This window comes from Entelurus aequoreus, linkage group LG28 (genome assembly GCF_033978785.1).
Source record: "Entelurus aequoreus isolate RoL-2023_Sb linkage group LG28, RoL_Eaeq_v1.1, whole genome shotgun sequence".
Lineage (NCBI taxonomy): Eukaryota > Metazoa > Chordata > Actinopteri > Syngnathiformes > Syngnathidae > Entelurus > Entelurus aequoreus.
In genome coordinates this window covers 28651295-28672545 of record NC_084758.1, presented here as the reverse complement: position 1 = coordinate 28672545, position 21251 = coordinate 28651295, and the positions used below count along the sequence as shown (strand labels likewise).

The window sequence follows — 21251 nt, the reverse complement described above, 5'->3', positions numbered from 1 at the left end:
GTAGTACACTACACTTGATACTACACTATGATCATAGTGTAGTACATTGCACTTGGTACTACACTACGATCATAGTGTAGTACACTACACTTGATACTACACTATGATCATAGTGTAGTACATTACACTTGATACACACTACGATCATAGTGTAGTACACTACAATCATAGTGTAGTACCCTTCACTTGATACTACACTACGATCATAGTGTAGTACACTACAATTGATACTACACTACGATCATATTGTAGTACACTACACTTGATACTACACTACGATCATATTGTAGTACACTACACTTGATACTACAATAAGATCATAGTTTAGTACACTACACTTGATACTACAATAAGATCATAGTGTAGTACACTACACTACACTTGATACTACAAGATAATAGTGTAGTACACTACACTTGATACTACACTACGATTATAGTGTAGTACACTACACTTGATACTGCACTACGATCATAGTGTAGTACACTACACTTGATACTGCACTACGATCATAGTGTAGTACACTACACTTGATACTACAATAAGATCATAGTTTAGTACACTACACTTGATACTACACTACGATCATAGTGTCGTACACTACACTTGATACTGCACTACAATCATATTGTAGTACACTACACTTGATACTGCACTACGATCATAGTGTAGTACACTACACTTGATACTACAATAAGATCATAGTTTAGTACACTACACTTGATACTACACTACGATCATAGTGTAGTACCCTTCACTTGATACTACACTACGATCATAGTGTAGTACACCTCACTACGATCATAGTGTAGTACATTACACTTGATACACACTACGATCATAGTGTAGTACATTACACTTGATACACACTACGATCACAGTGTAGTACACTACAATCATAGTGTAGTACACTACACTTGATACTACAATAAGATCATAGTGTAGTACACTCCACTTGATACTACAATAAGATCATAGTGTAGTACACTACACTTGATACTACACTACACTTGATACTACAATAAGATCATAGTGTAGTACACTACACTTGAGACTACACTACGATTATAGTGTAGTACACTATACTTGATACTATACTACGATCATAGTGTAGTACACTACACTTGATACACACTACGATCACAGTGTAGTACACTACACTTGATACACACTACGATCATTGTATATTACACTACACTTGATACTACACTACGGTCATAGTGTAGTACACTACACTTGATACACACTACAATCATAGTGTAGTACACTACACTTGATACTACACTACGATACTACACTACGATCATATTGTAGTACACTACACTTGATACTACACTATGATCATAGTGTAGTACACTACACATATCACACTACACTTGATACACACTACGATCATAATGTAGTACATTACACTTGATACACACTACGATCACAGTGTAGTAAACTACAATCATAGTGTAGTACCCTTCACTTGATACTACACTACGATCATAGTGTAGTACACTACACTACGATCATAGTGTAGTACGCTACACTTGATACTACAATAAGATCATAGTGTAGTACACTACACTTGATACACACTATGATCATAGAGTAGTACACTACACTTGATACACACTACGATCATTGTATATTACACTACACTTGATACTACACTACGATCATAGTGTAGTACACTACACTTGATACACACTACGATCATAGTGTAGTACACTACACTTGATACTACAATAATACCATAGTGTAGTACACTACACTACGATCATAGTGTAGTACACTACACTTGATACTACAATAAGATCATAGTGTAGTACACTACACTTGATACTGCACTACACTTGATACTACAATAAGATCATAGTGTAGTACACTACACTTGATACTACACTATGATTATAGTGTAGTACACTATACCTGATACTATACTACGATCATAGTGTAGTACACTACACTTGATACACACTACAATCATAGTGTAGTACACTACACTTGATACACACTACGATCATTGTATATTACACTACACTTGATACTACACTACGATCATAGTGTAGTACACTACACTTGATACACACTACGATCATAGTGTAGTACACTACACTTGATACTACACTACGATACTACACTACGATCATATTGTAGTACACTACACTTGATACTACACTACGATCATATTGTAGTACACTACACATATCACTCTACACTTGATACACACTACGATCATAGTGTAGTACATTACACTTGATACACACTACGATCATAGTGTAGTACACTACACTTGATACTACAATAAGATCATAGTGTAGTACACTACACTACGATCATAGTGTAGTACACTACACTTGATACTACAATAAGATAATAAGTGTAGTACACTACACTTGATACTACACTGCAATCATAGTGTAGTACACTACACTTGATACTACACTACGATCATAGTGTAGTACACTACACTTGGTACTACACTACGATCATAGTGTAGTAGACTACACTTAATACTACACTTTGATCATAGTGTAGTACATTACACTTGATACACACTACGATCATAGTGTAGTACACTACACTATGATCGTAGTGTAGTACATTACACTTGGTACTACACTACGATCATAGTGTAGTACACTACACTTGATACTACACTATGATCATAGTGTAGTACATTACACTTGATACACACTACGATCATAGTGTAGTACACTACAATCATAGTGTAGTACCCTTCACTTGATACTACACTACGATCATATTGTAGTACACTACACTTGATACTACAATAAGATCATAGTGTAGTACACTACACTTGATACTACACTACAATTGATACTACAATAAGATCATAGTGTAGTACACTACAGTTGATACTACACTACGATTATAGTGTAGTACACTATACTTGATACTACACTACGATCATAATGTAGTACACTACACTTGATACTACACTACGATCATAATGTAGTACACTACACTTGATACACACCACGATCATAGTGTCATACACTACACTTGATACTGCACTACGATAATAGTGTAGTACACTACACTTGATACTACACTACGATCATATTGTAGTACACTACACTTGATACTACAATAAGATCATAGTGTAGTACACTACACTTGATACTACACTACGATTATAGTGTAGTACACTATACTTGATACTACACTACGATCATAATGTAGTACACTACACTTGATACACACTACGATCATAGTGTCGTACACTACACTTGATACTGCACTACGATCATAGGGTAGTACACTACACTTGATACTACAATATGATCATAGTTTAGTACACTACACTTGATACTACAATAAGATCATAGTTTAGTACACTACACTTGATACTACACTATGATCATAGTGTAGTACCCTTCACTTGATACTACACTACGATCATAGTGTAGGACACTACACTACGATCATAGTGTATTACGCTACACTTGATACTACAATAAGTTCATAGTGTAGTACACTACACTTGATACACACTATGATCATAGTGTAGTACATTACACTTGATACACACTACGATCATAGTCTAGTACACTACAATCATAGTGTAGTTCCCTTCACTTGATACTACACTACGATCATAGTGTAGTACACTACACTTCATACTACACTACGATCATATTGTAGTACACTACACTTGATACTACAATAAGATCATAGTTTAGTACACTACACTTGATACTACACTACGATCATAGTGTAGTACCCTTCACTTGATACTACACTACGATCGTAGTGTAGTAGACTACACTACGATCATAGTGTAGTACGCTACACTTGGTACTACACTATGATCATAGTGTAGTACACTACACTTGATACTACACTACACTTGATACTACAATAAGATCATAGTGTAGTAGACTACACTTGATACTACACTACGATTATAGTGTAGTACATTATACTTGATACTACACTACGATCATAATGTAGTACACTACACTTTATACACACTACGATCATAGTGTCGTACACTACACTTGATACTGCACTACGATCATAGTGTAGTACACTACACTTGATACTACAATAAGGTCATAGTTTAGTACACTACACTTGATACTACACTATGATCATAGTGTAATACATTACACTTGATAGACACTACGATCATAGTGTAGTACACTACAATCATAGTGTAGTACACTACACTACGATCATAGTGTAGTACGCTACACTTGATACTACAATAAGATCATAGTGTAGTACACTACACTTGATACACACTATGATCATAGTGTAGTACATTACACTTGATACTGCACTACGATCATAGTGTAGTACACTACACTACGATCATAGTGTAGTACGCTACACTTGATACTACAATAAGATCATAGTGTAGTACACTACACTACGATCATAGTGTAGTACGCTACACTTGATACTACAATAAGATCATAGTGTAGTACACTACACTTGATACACACTATGATCATAGTGTAGTACATTACACTTGATACAAACTACGATCATAGCACTTGATACACACTACGATCATAGTGTAGTACACTACAATCATAGTGTAGTACACTACACTTGATACTACACTATGATCATAGTGTAGTACCCTTCACTTGATACTACACTACGATCATAGTGTAGTACACTACACTTGGTACTACACTACGATAATAGTGTAGTACCCTTCACTTGATACTACACTACGATCATAGTGTAGTACACTACACTACGATCATAGTGTAGTACGCTACACTTGGTACTACACTATGATCATAGTGTAGTACACTACACTTGATACTACACTACACTTGATACTACAATAAGATCATAGTGTAGTACACTACACTTGATACTACACTACGATTATAGTGTAGTACACTATACTTGATACTACACTACGATCATAATGTAGTACACTACACTTGATACTACACTACGATCATAATGTAGTACACTACACTTGATACACACTACGATCATAGTGTCATACACTACACTTGATACTGCACTACGATCATAGTGTAGTACACTACACTTGATACTACAATAAGATCATAGTGTAGTACACTACACTTGATACACACTATGATCATAGTGTAGTACATTACACTTGATACAAACTACGATCATAGCACTTGATACACACTACGATCATAGTGTAGTACACTACACTTGATACTACAATAAGATCATAGTTTAGTACACTACACTTGATACACACTACGATCATAGTGTAGTACGCTACACTTGATACTACAATAAGATCATAGTGTAGTACACTACACTTGATACACACTATGATCATAGTGTAGTACACTACACTTGATACTACAATAAGATCATAGTTTAGTACACTACACTTGATACACACTACGATCATAGTGTAGTACGCTACACTTGATACTACAATAAGATCATAGTGTAGTACACTACACTTGATACAAACTACGATCACAGCACTTGATACACACTACGATCATAGTGTAGTACACTACACTTGATACTACAATAAGATCATAGTTTAGTACACTACACTTGATACACACTACGATCATAGTGTAGTACTCTTCACTTGATACTACACTACGATCATAGTGTAGTACACTACACTACGATCATAGTGTAGTACGCTACACTTGATACTACAATAAGATCATAGTGTAGTACACTACACTTGATACACACTATGATCATAGTGTAGTACATTACACTTGATACACACTACGATCATAGTGTAGTACATTACAATCATAGTGCAGTACCCTTCACTTGATACTACACTACGATAATAGTGTAGAACACTACACTTGATACTACAATAAGATAATAAGTGTAGTACACTACACTTGATACTACACTGCAATCATAGTGTAGTACACTACAATTGATACTACACTACGATCATAGTGTAGTACACTACACTTGATACTACACTATGATCATAGTGTAGTACGCTACACTTGATACTATACTACGATCATAGTGTAGTACATTACACTTGGTACTACACTATGATCATAGTGTAGTACACTACACTTGATACACACTACGATCATAGTGTAGTACATTACACTTGATACACACTACGATCATAGTGTAGTACCCTTCACTTGATACTACACTACGATCATATTGTAGTACACTACACTTGATACTACAATAAGATCATAGTGTAGTACACTACACTTGATACTAAACTACACTTGATACTACACTACGATCATATTGTAGTACACTACACTTGATACTACAATAAGATCATAGTGTAGTACACTACACTTGATACTACACTACGATTATAGTGTAGTACACTATACTTGATACTACACTACGATCATAATGTAGTACACTACACTTTATACACACTACGATCATAGTGTCGTACACTACACTTGATACTGCACTACGATCATAGTGTAGTACACTACACTTGATACTACAATAAGGTCATAGTTTAGTACACTACACTTGATACTACACTACGATCATAGTGTAGTACCCTTCACTTGATACTACACTACGATCATAGTGTAGTACACTACACTACGATCATAGTGTAGTACACTACACTTGATACTACAATAAGATCATAGTGTAGTACACTACACTTGATACACACTATGATCATAGTGTAGTACATTACACTTGATACACACTACGATCATAGTGTAGTACATTACACTTGATACACACTACGATCGTAGTGTAGTACACTACAATCATAGTGTAGTACCCTTCACTTGATACTACACTACGATCATAGTGTAGTACACTACACTTGATACTACACTACGATCATAGTGTAGTACACTACACTTGATACTACACGATGATCATAGTGTAGTACACTACACTTGGTACTACACTACGATAATAGTGTAGTACCCTTCACTTGATACTACACTACGATCATAGTGTAGTACACTACACTACGATCATAGTGTAGTACGCTACACTTGGTACTACACTATGATCATAGTGTAGTACATTACACTTGATACTACACTACACTTGATACTACAATAAGATCATAGTGTCATACACTACACTTGATACTGCACTACGATCATAGTGTAGTACACTACACTTGATACTACAATAAGATCATAGTGTAGTACACTACACTACGATCATAGTGTAGTACGCTACACTTGATACTACAATAAGATCATAGTGTAGTACACTACACTTGATACACACTATGATCATAGTGTAGTACATTACACTTGATACAAACTACGATCATAGCACTTGATACACACTACGATCATAGTGTAGTACACTACAATCATAGTGTAGTACACTACACTTGATACTACACTATGATCATAGTGTAGTACCCTTCACTTGATACTACACTACGATCATAGTGTAGTACACTACACTTGGTACTACACTACGATAATAGTGTAGTACCCTTCACTTGATACTACACTACGATCATAGTGTAGTACACTACACTATGATCATAGTGTAGTACGCTACACTTGGTACTACACTATGATCATAGTGTAGTACACTACACTTGATACTACACTACACTTGATACTACAATAAGATCATAGTGTAGTACACTACACTTGATACTACACTACGATTATAGTGTAGTACACTATACTTGATACTACACTACGATCATAATGTAGTACACTACACTTGATACTACACTACGATCATAATGTAGTACACTACACTTGATACACACTACGATCATAGTGTCATACACTACACTTGATACTGCACTACGATCATAGTGTAGTACACTACACTTGATACTACAATAAGATCATAGTGTAGTACACTACACTTGATACACACTATGATCATAGTGTAGTACATTACACTTGATACAAACTACGATCATAGCACTTGATACACACTACGATCATAGTGTAGTACACTACACTTGATACTACAATAAGATCATAGTTTAGTACACTACACTTGATACACACTACGATCATAGTGTAGTACGCTACACTTGATACTACAATAAGATCATAGTGTAGTACACTACACTTGATACAAACTACGATCATAGCACTTGATACACACTACGATCATAGTGTAGTACACTACACTTGATACTACAAAAAGATCATAGTTTAGTACACTACACTTGATACACACTATGATCATAGTGTAGTACTCTTCACTTGATACTACACTACGATCATAGTGTAGTACACTACACTACGATCATAGTGTAGTACGCTACACTTGATACTACAATAAGATCATAGTGTAGTACACTACACTTGATACACACTATGATCATAGTGTAGTACATTACACTTGATACACACTACGATCAGTGTAGTACATTACACTTGATACACACTACGATCATAGTGTAGTACATTACAATCATAGTGCAGTACCCTTCACTTGATACTACACTACGATAATAGTGTAGAACACTACACTTGATACTACAATAAGATAATAAGTGTAGTACACTACACTTGATACTACACTGCAATCATAGTGTAGTACACTACAATTGATACTACACTACGATCATAGTGTAGTACACTACACTTGATACTACACTATGATCATAGTGTAGTACATTACACTTGATAGACACTACGATCATAGTGTAGTACACTACAATCATAGTGTAGTACACTACACTTGATACTACACTACGATCATAGTGTAGTACATTACACTTGGTACTACACTATGATCATAGTGTAGTACACTACACTTGATACTACACTATAATCATAGTGTAGTACATTACACTTGATACACACTACGATCATAGTGTAGTACATTACACTTGATACTCACTACGATCATAGTGTAGTACCCTTCACTTGATACTACACTACGATCATAGTGTAGTACACTACAATTGATACTACACTACGATCATAGTGTAGTACACTACACTTGATACTACACTATGATCATAGTGTAGTACATTACACTTGATAGACACTACGATCATAGTGTAGTACACTACAATCATAGTGTAGTACACTACACTTGATACTACACTACGATCATAGTGTAGTACATTACACTTGGTACTACACTATGATCATAGTGTAGTACACTACACTTGATACTACACTATAATCATAGTGTAGTACATTACACTTGATACACACTACGATCATAGTGTAGTACATTACACTTGATACACACTACGATCATAGTGTAGTACCCTTCACTTGATACTACACTACGATCATAGTGTAGTACACTACAATTGATACTACACTACGATCATATTGTAGTACACTACACTTGATACTACAATAAGATCATAGTGTAGTACACTACACTTGATACTACACTACACTTGATACTACACTACGATCATAGTGTAGTACACTACACTTGATACTACACTATGATTATAGTGTAGTACACTACACTTGATACTGCACTACGATCATAGTGTAGTACACTACACTTGATACTACACTACGATCATAGTGTAGTACCCTTCACTTGATACTACACTACGATCATAGTGTAGTACACTACACTACGATCATAGTGTAGTACGCTACACTTGATACTACAATAAGATCATAGTTTAGTACACTACACTTGATACACACTATGATCATAGTGTAGTACTCTTCACTTGATACTACACTACGATCATAGTGTAGTACACTACACTACGATCATAGTGTAGTACGCTACACTTGATACTACAATAAGATCATAGTGTAGTACACTACACTTGATACACACTATGATCATAGTGTAGTACATTACACTTGATACACACTACGATCAGTGTAGTACATTACAATCATAGTGCAGTACCCTTCACTTGATACTACACTACGATAATAGTGTAGAACACTACACTTGATACTACACTACGATCATAGTGTAGTACATTACAATCATAGTGCAGTACCCTTCACTTGATACTACACTACGATAATAGTGTAGAACACTACACTTGATACTACAATAAGATAATAAGTGTAGTACACTACACTTGATACTACACTGCAATCATAGTGTAGTACACTACAATTGATACTACACTACGATCATAGTGTAGTACACTACACTTGATACTACACTATGATCATAGTGTAGTACATTACACTTGATAGACACTACGATCATAGTGTAGTACACTACAATCATAGTGTAGTACACTACACTTGATACTACACTACGATCATAGTGTAGTACATTACACTTGGTACTACACTATGATCATAGTGTAGTACACTACACTTGATACTACACTATAATCATAGTGTAGTACATTACACTTGATACACACTACGATCATAGTGTAGTACATTACACTTGTTACAAGCTACGATCATAGTGTAGTACCCTTCACTTGATACTACACTACGATCATAGTGTAGTACACTACAATTGATACTACACTACGATCATAGTGTAGTACACTACACTTGATACTACACTATGATCATAGTGTAATACATTACACTTGATAGACACTACGATCATAGTGTAGTACACTACAATCATAGTGTAGTACACTACACTTGATACTACACTACGATCATAGTGTAGTACATTACACTTGGTACTACACTATGATCATAGTGTAGTACACTACACTTGATACTACACTATAATCATAGTGTAGTACATTACACTTGATACACACTACGATCATAGTGTAGTACATTACACTTGATACACACTACGATCATAGTGTAGTACCCTTCACTTGATACTACACTACGATCATAGTGTAGTACACTACAATTGATACTACACTACGATCATATTGTAGTACACTACACTTGATACTACAATAAGATCATAGTGTAGTACACTACACTTGATACTACACTACACTTGATACTACACTACGATCATAGTGTAGTACACTACACTTGATACTACACTATGATTATAGTGTAGTACACTACACTTGATACTGCACTACGATCATAGTGTAGTACACTACACTTGATACTACACTACGATCATAGTGTAGTACCCTTCACTTGATACTACACTACGATCATAGTGTAGTATACTACAATAAGATCATAGTTTAGTACACTACACTTGATACACACTACGATCATAGTGTAGTACTCTTCACTTGATACTACACTACGATCATAGTGTAGTACACTACACTACGATCATAGTGTAGTACGCTACACTTGATACTACAATAAGATCATAGTGTAGTACACTACACTTGATACACACTATGATCATAGCACTTGATACACACTACGATCATAGTGTAGTACACTACAATCATAGTGTAGTACACTACACTTGATACTACACTATGATCATAGTGTAGTACCCTTCACTTGATACTACACTACGATCATAGTGTAGTACACTATACTTGGTACTACACTACGATAATAGTGTAGTACCCTTCACTTGATACTACACTACACTTGATACTACAATAAGATCATAGTGTAGTACACTACACTACGATCATAGTGTAGTACGCTACACTTGGTACTACACTATGATCATAGTGTAGTACACTACACTTGATACTACACTACACTTGATACTACAATAAGATCATAGTGTAGTACACTACACTTGATACTACACTACGATTATAGTGTAGTACACTATACTTGATACTACACTACGATCATAATGTAGTACACTACACTTGATACTACACTACGATCATAATGTAGTACACTACACTTGATACACACTACGATCATAGTGTCATACACTACACTTGATACTGCACTACGATCATAGTGTAGTACACTACACTTGATACTACAATAAGATCATAGTGTAGTACACTACACTTGATACACACTATGATCATAGTGTAGTACATTACACTTGATACAAACTACGATCATAGCACTTGATACACACTACGATCATAGTGTAGTACACTACACTTGATACTACAATAAGATCATAGTTTAGTACACTACACTTGATACACACTACGATCATAGTGTAGTACGCTACACTTGATACTACAATAAGATCATAGTGTAGTACACTACACTTGATACACACTACGATCATAGTGTAGTACGCTACACTTGATACTACAATAAGATCATAGTGTAGTACACTACACTTGATACAAATTACGATCATAGCACTTGATACACACTACGATCATAGTGTAGTACACTACACTTGATACTACAATAAGATCATAGTTTAGTACACTACACTTGATACACACTACGATCATAGTGTAGTACTCTTCACTTGATACTACACTACGATCATAGTGTAGTACACTACACTACGATCATAGTGTAGTACGCTACACTTGATACTACAATAAGATCATAGTGTAGTACACTACACTTGATACACACTATGATCATAGTGTAGTACATTACACTTGATACACACTATGATCAGTGTAGTACATTACACTTGATACACACTACGATCATAGTGTAGTACACTACACTTGATACTACAATAAGATAATAAGTGTAGTACACTACACTTGATACTACACTGCAATCATAGTGTAGTACACTACAATTGATACTACACTACGATCATAGTGTAGTACACTACACTTGATACTACACTATGATCATAGTGTAGTACATTACACTTGATAGACACTACGATCATAGTGTAATACACTACAATCATAGTGTAGTACACTACACTTGATACTACACTACGATCATAGTGTAGTACGCTACACTTGATACTACAATAAGATCATAGTATAGTACACTACACTTGATACACACTATGATCATAGTGTAGTACATTACACTTGATACAAACTACGATTATAGCACTTGATACACACTACGATCATAGTGTAGTACACTACAATCATAGTGTAGTACACTACACTTGATACTACACTACGATCATAGTGTAGTACACTACACTTGATACTACACTACGATCATAATGTAGTACACTACACTTGATACACACTACGATCATAGTGTCGTACACTACACTTGATACTGCACTACGATCATAGTGTAGTACACTACACTTGATACTACAATAAGGTCATAGTTTAGTACACTACACTTGATACTACACTACGATCATAGTGTAGTACCCTTCACTTGATACTACACTACGATCATAGTGTAGTACACTACACTACGATCATAGTGTAGTACGCTACACTTGATACTACAATAAGATCATAGTTTAGTACACTACACTTGATACACACTACGATAATAGTGTAGTACTCTTCACTTGATACTACACTACGATCATAGTGTAGTACGCTACACTTGATACTACAATAAGATCATAGTGTATTACACTACACTTGATACACACTATGATCATAGTGTAGTACATTACACTTTATACACACTACGATCATAGTGTAGTACATTACACTTGATACACACTACGATCGTAGTGTAGTACGCTACACTTGGTACTACACTATAATCATAGTGTAGTACACTACACTTGATACACACTATGATCTTAGTTTAGTACACTACACTTGATACTACACTACGATCATAGTGTAGTACCCTTCACTTGATACTACACTACGATCATAGTGTAGTACACTACACTACGATCATAGTGTAGTACGCTACACTTGATACTACAATAAGATCATAGTTTAGTACACTACACTTGATACACACTACGATAATAGTGTAGTACTCTTCACTTGATACTACACTACGATCATAGTGTAGTACACTACACTACGATCATAGTGTAGTACGCTACACTTGATACTACAATAAGATCATAGTGTAGTACACTACACTTGATACACACTATGATCATAGTGTAGTACATTACACTTTATACACACTACGATCATAGTGTAGTACATTACACTTGATACACACTACGATCGTAGTGTAGTACGCTACACTTGGTACTACACTATAATCATAGTGTAGTACACTACACTTGATACACACTATGATCTTAGTGTAGTACATTACACTTTATACACACTACGATCATAGTGTAGTACATTACACTTGATACACACTACGATCGTAGTGTAGTACGCTACACTTGGTACTACACTATGATCATAATGTAGTACACTACACTTGATACTACAATAAGATCATAGTGTAGTAGACTACACTTGATACTACACTACGATTATAGTGTAGTACACTATACTTGATACACTACGATCATAATGTAGTACACTACACTTGATACTACACTACGATCATAATGTAGTACACTACACCTGATACACACTACGATCATAGTGTCATACACTACACTTGATACTGCACTACGATCATAGTTGGTACACTACACTTGATACTACAATAAGATCATAGTGTAGTACACTACACTACGGTCATAGTGTAGTACGCTACACTTGATACTACAATAAGATCATAGTGTAGTACACTACACTTGATACACACTATGATCATAGTGTAGTACATTACACTTGATACAAACTACGATCATAGCACTTGATACACACTACGATCATAGTGTAGTACACTACAATCATAGTGTAGTACACTACACTTGATACTACACTAGGATCATAGTGTAGTACCCTTCACTTGATACTACACTACGATCATAGTGTAGTACACTACACTTGGTACTACACTACGATAATAGTGTAGTACCCTTCACTTGATACTACACTACGATCATAGTGTAGTACACTACACTACGATCATAGTGTAGTACGCTACACTTGGTACTACACTATGATCATAGTGTAGTACACTACACTTGATACTACACTACACTTGATGCTACAATAAGATCATAGTGTAGTACACTACACTTGATACTACACAATGATTATAGTGTAGTACACTATACTTGATACTACACTACGATCATAATGTAGTACACTACACTTGATACTACACTACGATCATAATGTAGTACACTACACTTGATACACACTACGATCATAGTGTCATACACTACACTTGATACTGCACTACGATCATAGTGTAGTACACTACACTTGATACTACAATAAGATCATAGTGTAGTACACTACACTTGATACTACACTACACTTGATACTACACTATGATCATAGTGTAGTACATTACACTTGATACAAACTACGATCATAGCACTTGATACACACTACGATCATAGTGTAGTACACTACACTTGATACTACAATAAGATCATAGTTTAGTACACTACACTTGATACACACTACGATCATAGTGTAGTACGCTACACTTGATACTACAATAAGATCATAGTGTAGTACACTACACTTGATACACACTATGATCATAGTGTAGTACACTACACTTGATACTACAATAAGATCTTAGTTTAGTACACTACACTTGATACACACTACGATCATAGTGTAGTACGCTACACTTGATACTACAATAAGATCATAGTGTAGTACACTACACTTGATACAAACTACGATCATAGCACTTGATACACACTACGATCATAGTGTAGTACACTACACTTGATACTACAATAAGATCATAGTTTAGTACACTACACTTGATACACACTACGATCATAGTGTAGTACTCTTCACTTGATACTACACTACGATCAGTGTAGTACATTACACTTGATACAAACTACGATCATAGCACTTGATACACACTACGATCATAGTGTAGTACACTACACTTGATACTACAATAAGATCATAGTTTAGTACACTACACTTGATACACACTAAGATCATAGTGTAGTACATTACACTTGATACACACTACGATCAGTGTAGTACATTACACTTGATACACACTACGATCATAGTGTAGTACATTACAATCATAGTGCAGTACCCTTCACTTGATACTACACTACGATAATAGTGTAGAACACTACACTTGATACTACAATAAGATAATAAGTGTAGTACACTACACTTGATACTACACTGCAATCATAGTGTAGTACACTACAATTGATACTACACTACGATCATAGTGTAGTACACTACACTTGATACTACACTATGATCATAGTGTAGTACATTACACTTGATACACACTACGATCATAGTGTAGTACATTACACTTGATACACACTACGATCGTAGTGTAGTACACTACAATCATAGTGTAGTACCCTTCACTTGATACTACACTACGATCATAGTGTAGTACACTACACTTGATACTACACTACACTTGATACTACAATAAGATAATAAGTGTAGTACACTACACTTGATACTACACTGCAATCATAGTGTAGTACACTACACTACGATCATAGTGTAGTACACTACACTTGATACTACACGATGATCATAGTGTAGTACACTACACTTGGTACTACACTACGATAATAGTGTAGTACCCTTCACTTGATACTACACTACGATCATAGTGTAGTACACTACACTACGATCATAGTGTAGTACGCTACACTTGGTACTACACTATGATCATAGTGTAGTACACTACACTTGATACTACACTACACTTGATACTACAATAAGATCATAGTGTAGTAGACTACACTTGATACTACACTACGATCATAATGTAGTACACTACACTTGATACTACACTACGATCATAATGTAGTGCACTACACTTGATACACACTACGATCATAGTGTCATACACTACACTTGATACTGCACTACGATCATAGTGTAGTACACTACACTTGATACTACAATAAGATCATAGTGTAGTACACTACACTACGATCATAGTGTAGTACGCTACACTTGATACTACAATAAGATCATAGTGTAGTACACTACACTTGATACACACTATGATCATAGTGTAGTACATTACACTTGATACAAACTACGATCATAGCACTGGATACACACTACGATCATAGTGTAGTACACTACAATCATAGTGTAGTACACTACACTTGATACTACACTATGATCATAGTGTAGTACCCTTCACTTGATACTACACTACGATCATAGTGTAGTACACTACACTTGGTACTACACTACGATAATAGTGTAGTACCCTTCACTTGATACTACACTACGATCATAGTGTAGTACACTACACTTGATACTACACTATGATCATAGTGTAGTACATTACACTTGATAGACACTACGATCATAGTGTAGTACACTACAATCATAGTGTAGTACACTACACTTGATACTACACTACGATCATAGTGTAGTACATTACACTTGGTACTACACTATGATCATAGTGTAGTACACTACACTTGATACTACACTATAATCATAGTGTAGTACATTACACTTGATACACACTACGATCATAGTGTAGTACCCTTCACTTGATACTACACTACGATCATAGTGTAGTACACTACAATTGATACTACACTACGATCATATTGTAGTACACTACACTTGATACTACAATAAGATCATAGTGTAGTACACTACACTTGATACTACACTACACTTGATACTACACTACGATCATAGTGTAGTACACTACACTACGATTAAAATGTAGTACACTATACTTGATACTACACTACGATCATAATGTAGTACACTACACTTGATACACACTACGATCATAGTGTCGTACACTACACTTGATACTGCACTACGATCATAGTGTAGTACACTACACTTGATACTACAATAAGGTCATAGTTTAGTACACTACACTTGATACTACACTACGATCATAGTGTAGTACCCTTCACTTGATACTACACTACGATCATAGTGTAGTACACTACACTACGATCATAGTGTAGTACGCTACACTTGGTACTACACTACGATCATAGTGTAGTACACTACACTACAATCATAGTGTAGTACCCTTCACTTGATACTACACTACGATCACATTGTAGTACACTACACTTGATACTACAATAAGATCATAGTTTAGTACACTACACTTGATACTACACTACGATCATAGTGTAGTACCCTTCACTTGATACTACACTACGATCATAGTGTAGTACATTACACTTGATACACACTACGATCATAGTGTAGTACCCTTCACTTGATACTACACTACGATCATAGTGTAGTACACTACAATTGATACTACACTACGATCATATTGTAGTACACTACACTACGATCATAGTGTAGTACACTACACTTGATACTACACTACGATCATAGTGTTGTACACTACACTTGATACTACACTACGATCATAGTGTAGTACACTACACTACGATCATAGTGTAGTACACTACACTTGATACTACACTACGATCATAGTGTTGTACACTACACTTGATACTACACTACGATCATAGTGTCGTACACTACACTTGATACTACACTACGATCATAGTGTAGTACGCTACACTTGGTACTACACTACGATCATAGTGTAGTACACTACACTTGATACTACACTATGATCATAGTGTAGTACATTACACTTGATACACACTACGATCATAGTGTAGTACATTACACTTGATACACATTACGATCATAGTGTAGTACACTACAATCATAGTGTAGTACCCTTCACTTGATACTACACTACGATCATAGTGTAGTACACTACACTATATATTACAACAAGATCATAGTGTAGTACACTACACTTGATACTACGCTACGATCATAGTGTAGTACACTACGATCATAATGTAGTACACTACACTTGATACACACTACAATCATAGTGTAGTACACTACACTTGATACTACACTACGATCATAGTGTAGTACACTACGATCATAGTGTAGTACACTACGATCATAGTGTAGTACACTACACTTGATACTACACTACGATCATAGTGTTGTACACTACACTTGATACTACACTACGATCATAGTGTCGTACACTACACTTGATACTACACTACGATCATAGTGTAGTACACTACACTTGATACTACACTACGATCATAGTGTCGTACACTACACTTGATACTACACTACGATCATAGTGTAGTACGCTACACTTGGTACTACACTACGATCATAGTGTAGTACACTACACTTGATACTACACTATGATCATAGTGTAGTACATTACACTTGATACACACTACGATCATAGTGTAGTACATTACACTTGATACACATTACGATCATAGTGTAGTACACTACACTTGATACTACACTACGATCATAGTGTAGTACACTACACTACGATCATAGTGTAGTACACTACACTTGATACTACAATAAGGTCATAGTTTAGTACACTACACTTGATACTACACTACGATCATAGTGTCGTACACTACACTTGATACTACACTACGATCATAGTGTAGTACACTACACTACGATCATAGTGTAGTACACTACACTACGATCATAGTGTAGTACACTACACTACGATCATAGTGTAGTACACTTCACTTGATACTACACTACACTAAGAAACAAGCTGACGTGAGCTTTTGGATGTGCAGGAATGTCCAGAAGGAGGACCGCGAGCCCATGTTGGACGAGTACAGAGCCTACAAGAGAGTCAAAGCCAAGCTCCGCCTCCTGGAGGTTCTCATCAGCAAGCAAGATTCCTCCAAGTCCATCTAGCACACGCCCAGCTCGGCAACGTCGCTGCCCTCGAGTCATGGCCAAGATTTGCCAAACAGAAAGCTTCAAACTGCCGACGTAAAAGACGCCGCAGCATCCGTGTGACTCGTAGGCGGCGGTGCGGCGTGTGATTGACAGCGGTCTCAACCAATCACAGGCCGCGTAGCATCCAGACACACCCGGTGTCAAAGAGATCCGATCGGCTCTTGGCATCAGGTGACATTTTATTCTCCGTTTTACCGTTTGTGTCCGCGTCCTCGCTCGTCTTTGGCCCCCACAAAGCGGCTCCTGCTGGTGGTGCACCGTACTCGCTGTGGTCGTTTCCTGCTGGCAGGTGACGTGAGGAGTTGTGTCCGTGTGAGCGTTGTCTTGTCTCGCTGGCACACGAGGGACACGTCCTGCTAGCTCGGAAGTGAAAATGGAGAGTTTGTGTAAAGAGAAATGTTATTTGCACAGCATTCCCAGAATGCAGCCCTGTTGTGTGTTTTTTGTCATGTACTTCTCAAATGGAAGCACTACTTCTTTACGAATAGAAATATAAATAAATATATATTCTGTAAATACAAACACCCGATGGACGAATGTCAGAAATGTTTAAATTATTCCACGTGTGGCCCCTTTTTTGCTTCCTGATATTTGTGGCACCCTGAGATTGTTTTTCTATTATGATGCTGAACTATCATATCCATGACTTACTGTAGTGTGTTTCTATTCACCAAACTGTACAAAGCAGCTGTAGTCGTTAGTGTGTGATCTGATCCTGCTCGTCCTCTGTGATGGAAAAAAAAATACTTACAAAAAAAACCAGGCTTGCATGTTACAACATAGCAACAATAACACAATGTATTGTTTCTATTATTTGTGCCATAAAAAGAAGCAGCAATAATAAAAGTTTGTGTGGACGATCGAAAAGCTTGGATTCACCTTTTTTTGCTGTTCCAAACAAGGAAGTCACAATATGGAATGGGAACTGACGTCAACGAAGACTCACTAGCAGTGAACTCATTTAGCTACGGTGTTAAATTTGTTGTTTCACAGTGCGTATTTGTACAGTACACTACACTTGATACACACTACGATCATAGTATATGTATGTATGTTCATACATACAAATGTATGTATGTATGTATATATGAACATACATATGTATGTATGAACATATGTATGTATGTATACACATACATATGTATGAACATACATATGTATGAACATATGTATGTATGTATGAACATGTATGTATATATGAACATACATATGTATGAACATACATATGTATGTATGAACATATATGTATATATGAACATATGTATGTATGTATGAACATACATATGTATGTATGTATGTATGAACATACATATGTATGTATGTATGAACATACATATGTATGTATGTATGTATGAACATGTATGTATGTATGAACATATGTATGTATGTATGAACATACATACGTATGTATACACATACATATGTATGTATGTATGTATGAACATACATATGTATGTATGAACATACATGTGTATGTATGTATGAACATACACATGTATGTATGTATGAACATACACATGTATGTATGTATGAACATACATATGTATGTATGTATATATGAACATACATATGTATGTATACACATACATATGTATGTATGTATACACATACATATGTATGAACATACATATGTATGTATACACATACGTATGTATGTATGAACATACACATGTATGTATGTATGTATACACATACATATGTATGAACATACATATGTATGAACATACATATGTATGAACATACATATGTATGAACATACATATATATGTATGTATGAACATGTATGTATGTA

At 35.6% G+C, this 21251-nt stretch overlaps 1 protein-coding gene across 8 annotated transcripts in view; it reads left to right on the top strand.

Moving 5' to 3' along the window:
* Positions 1–20320, top strand: part of fam13b (family with sequence similarity 13 member B) — a 129601-nt gene extending 109281 nt beyond the window's left edge. For all 8 annotated transcript variants that reach the window (XM_062039956.1, XM_062039953.1, XM_062039957.1 and 5 more), the window contains one exon: positions 19291–20320. In XM_062039956.1, the coding sequence (XP_061895940.1) occupies positions 19291–19414 (124 nt within the window). In that variant the 3' untranslated portion in view covers positions 19415–20320. The remainder of the gene's footprint in view (positions 1–19290) is intronic.
* Positions 20321–21251: the final 931 nt, after the last annotated feature.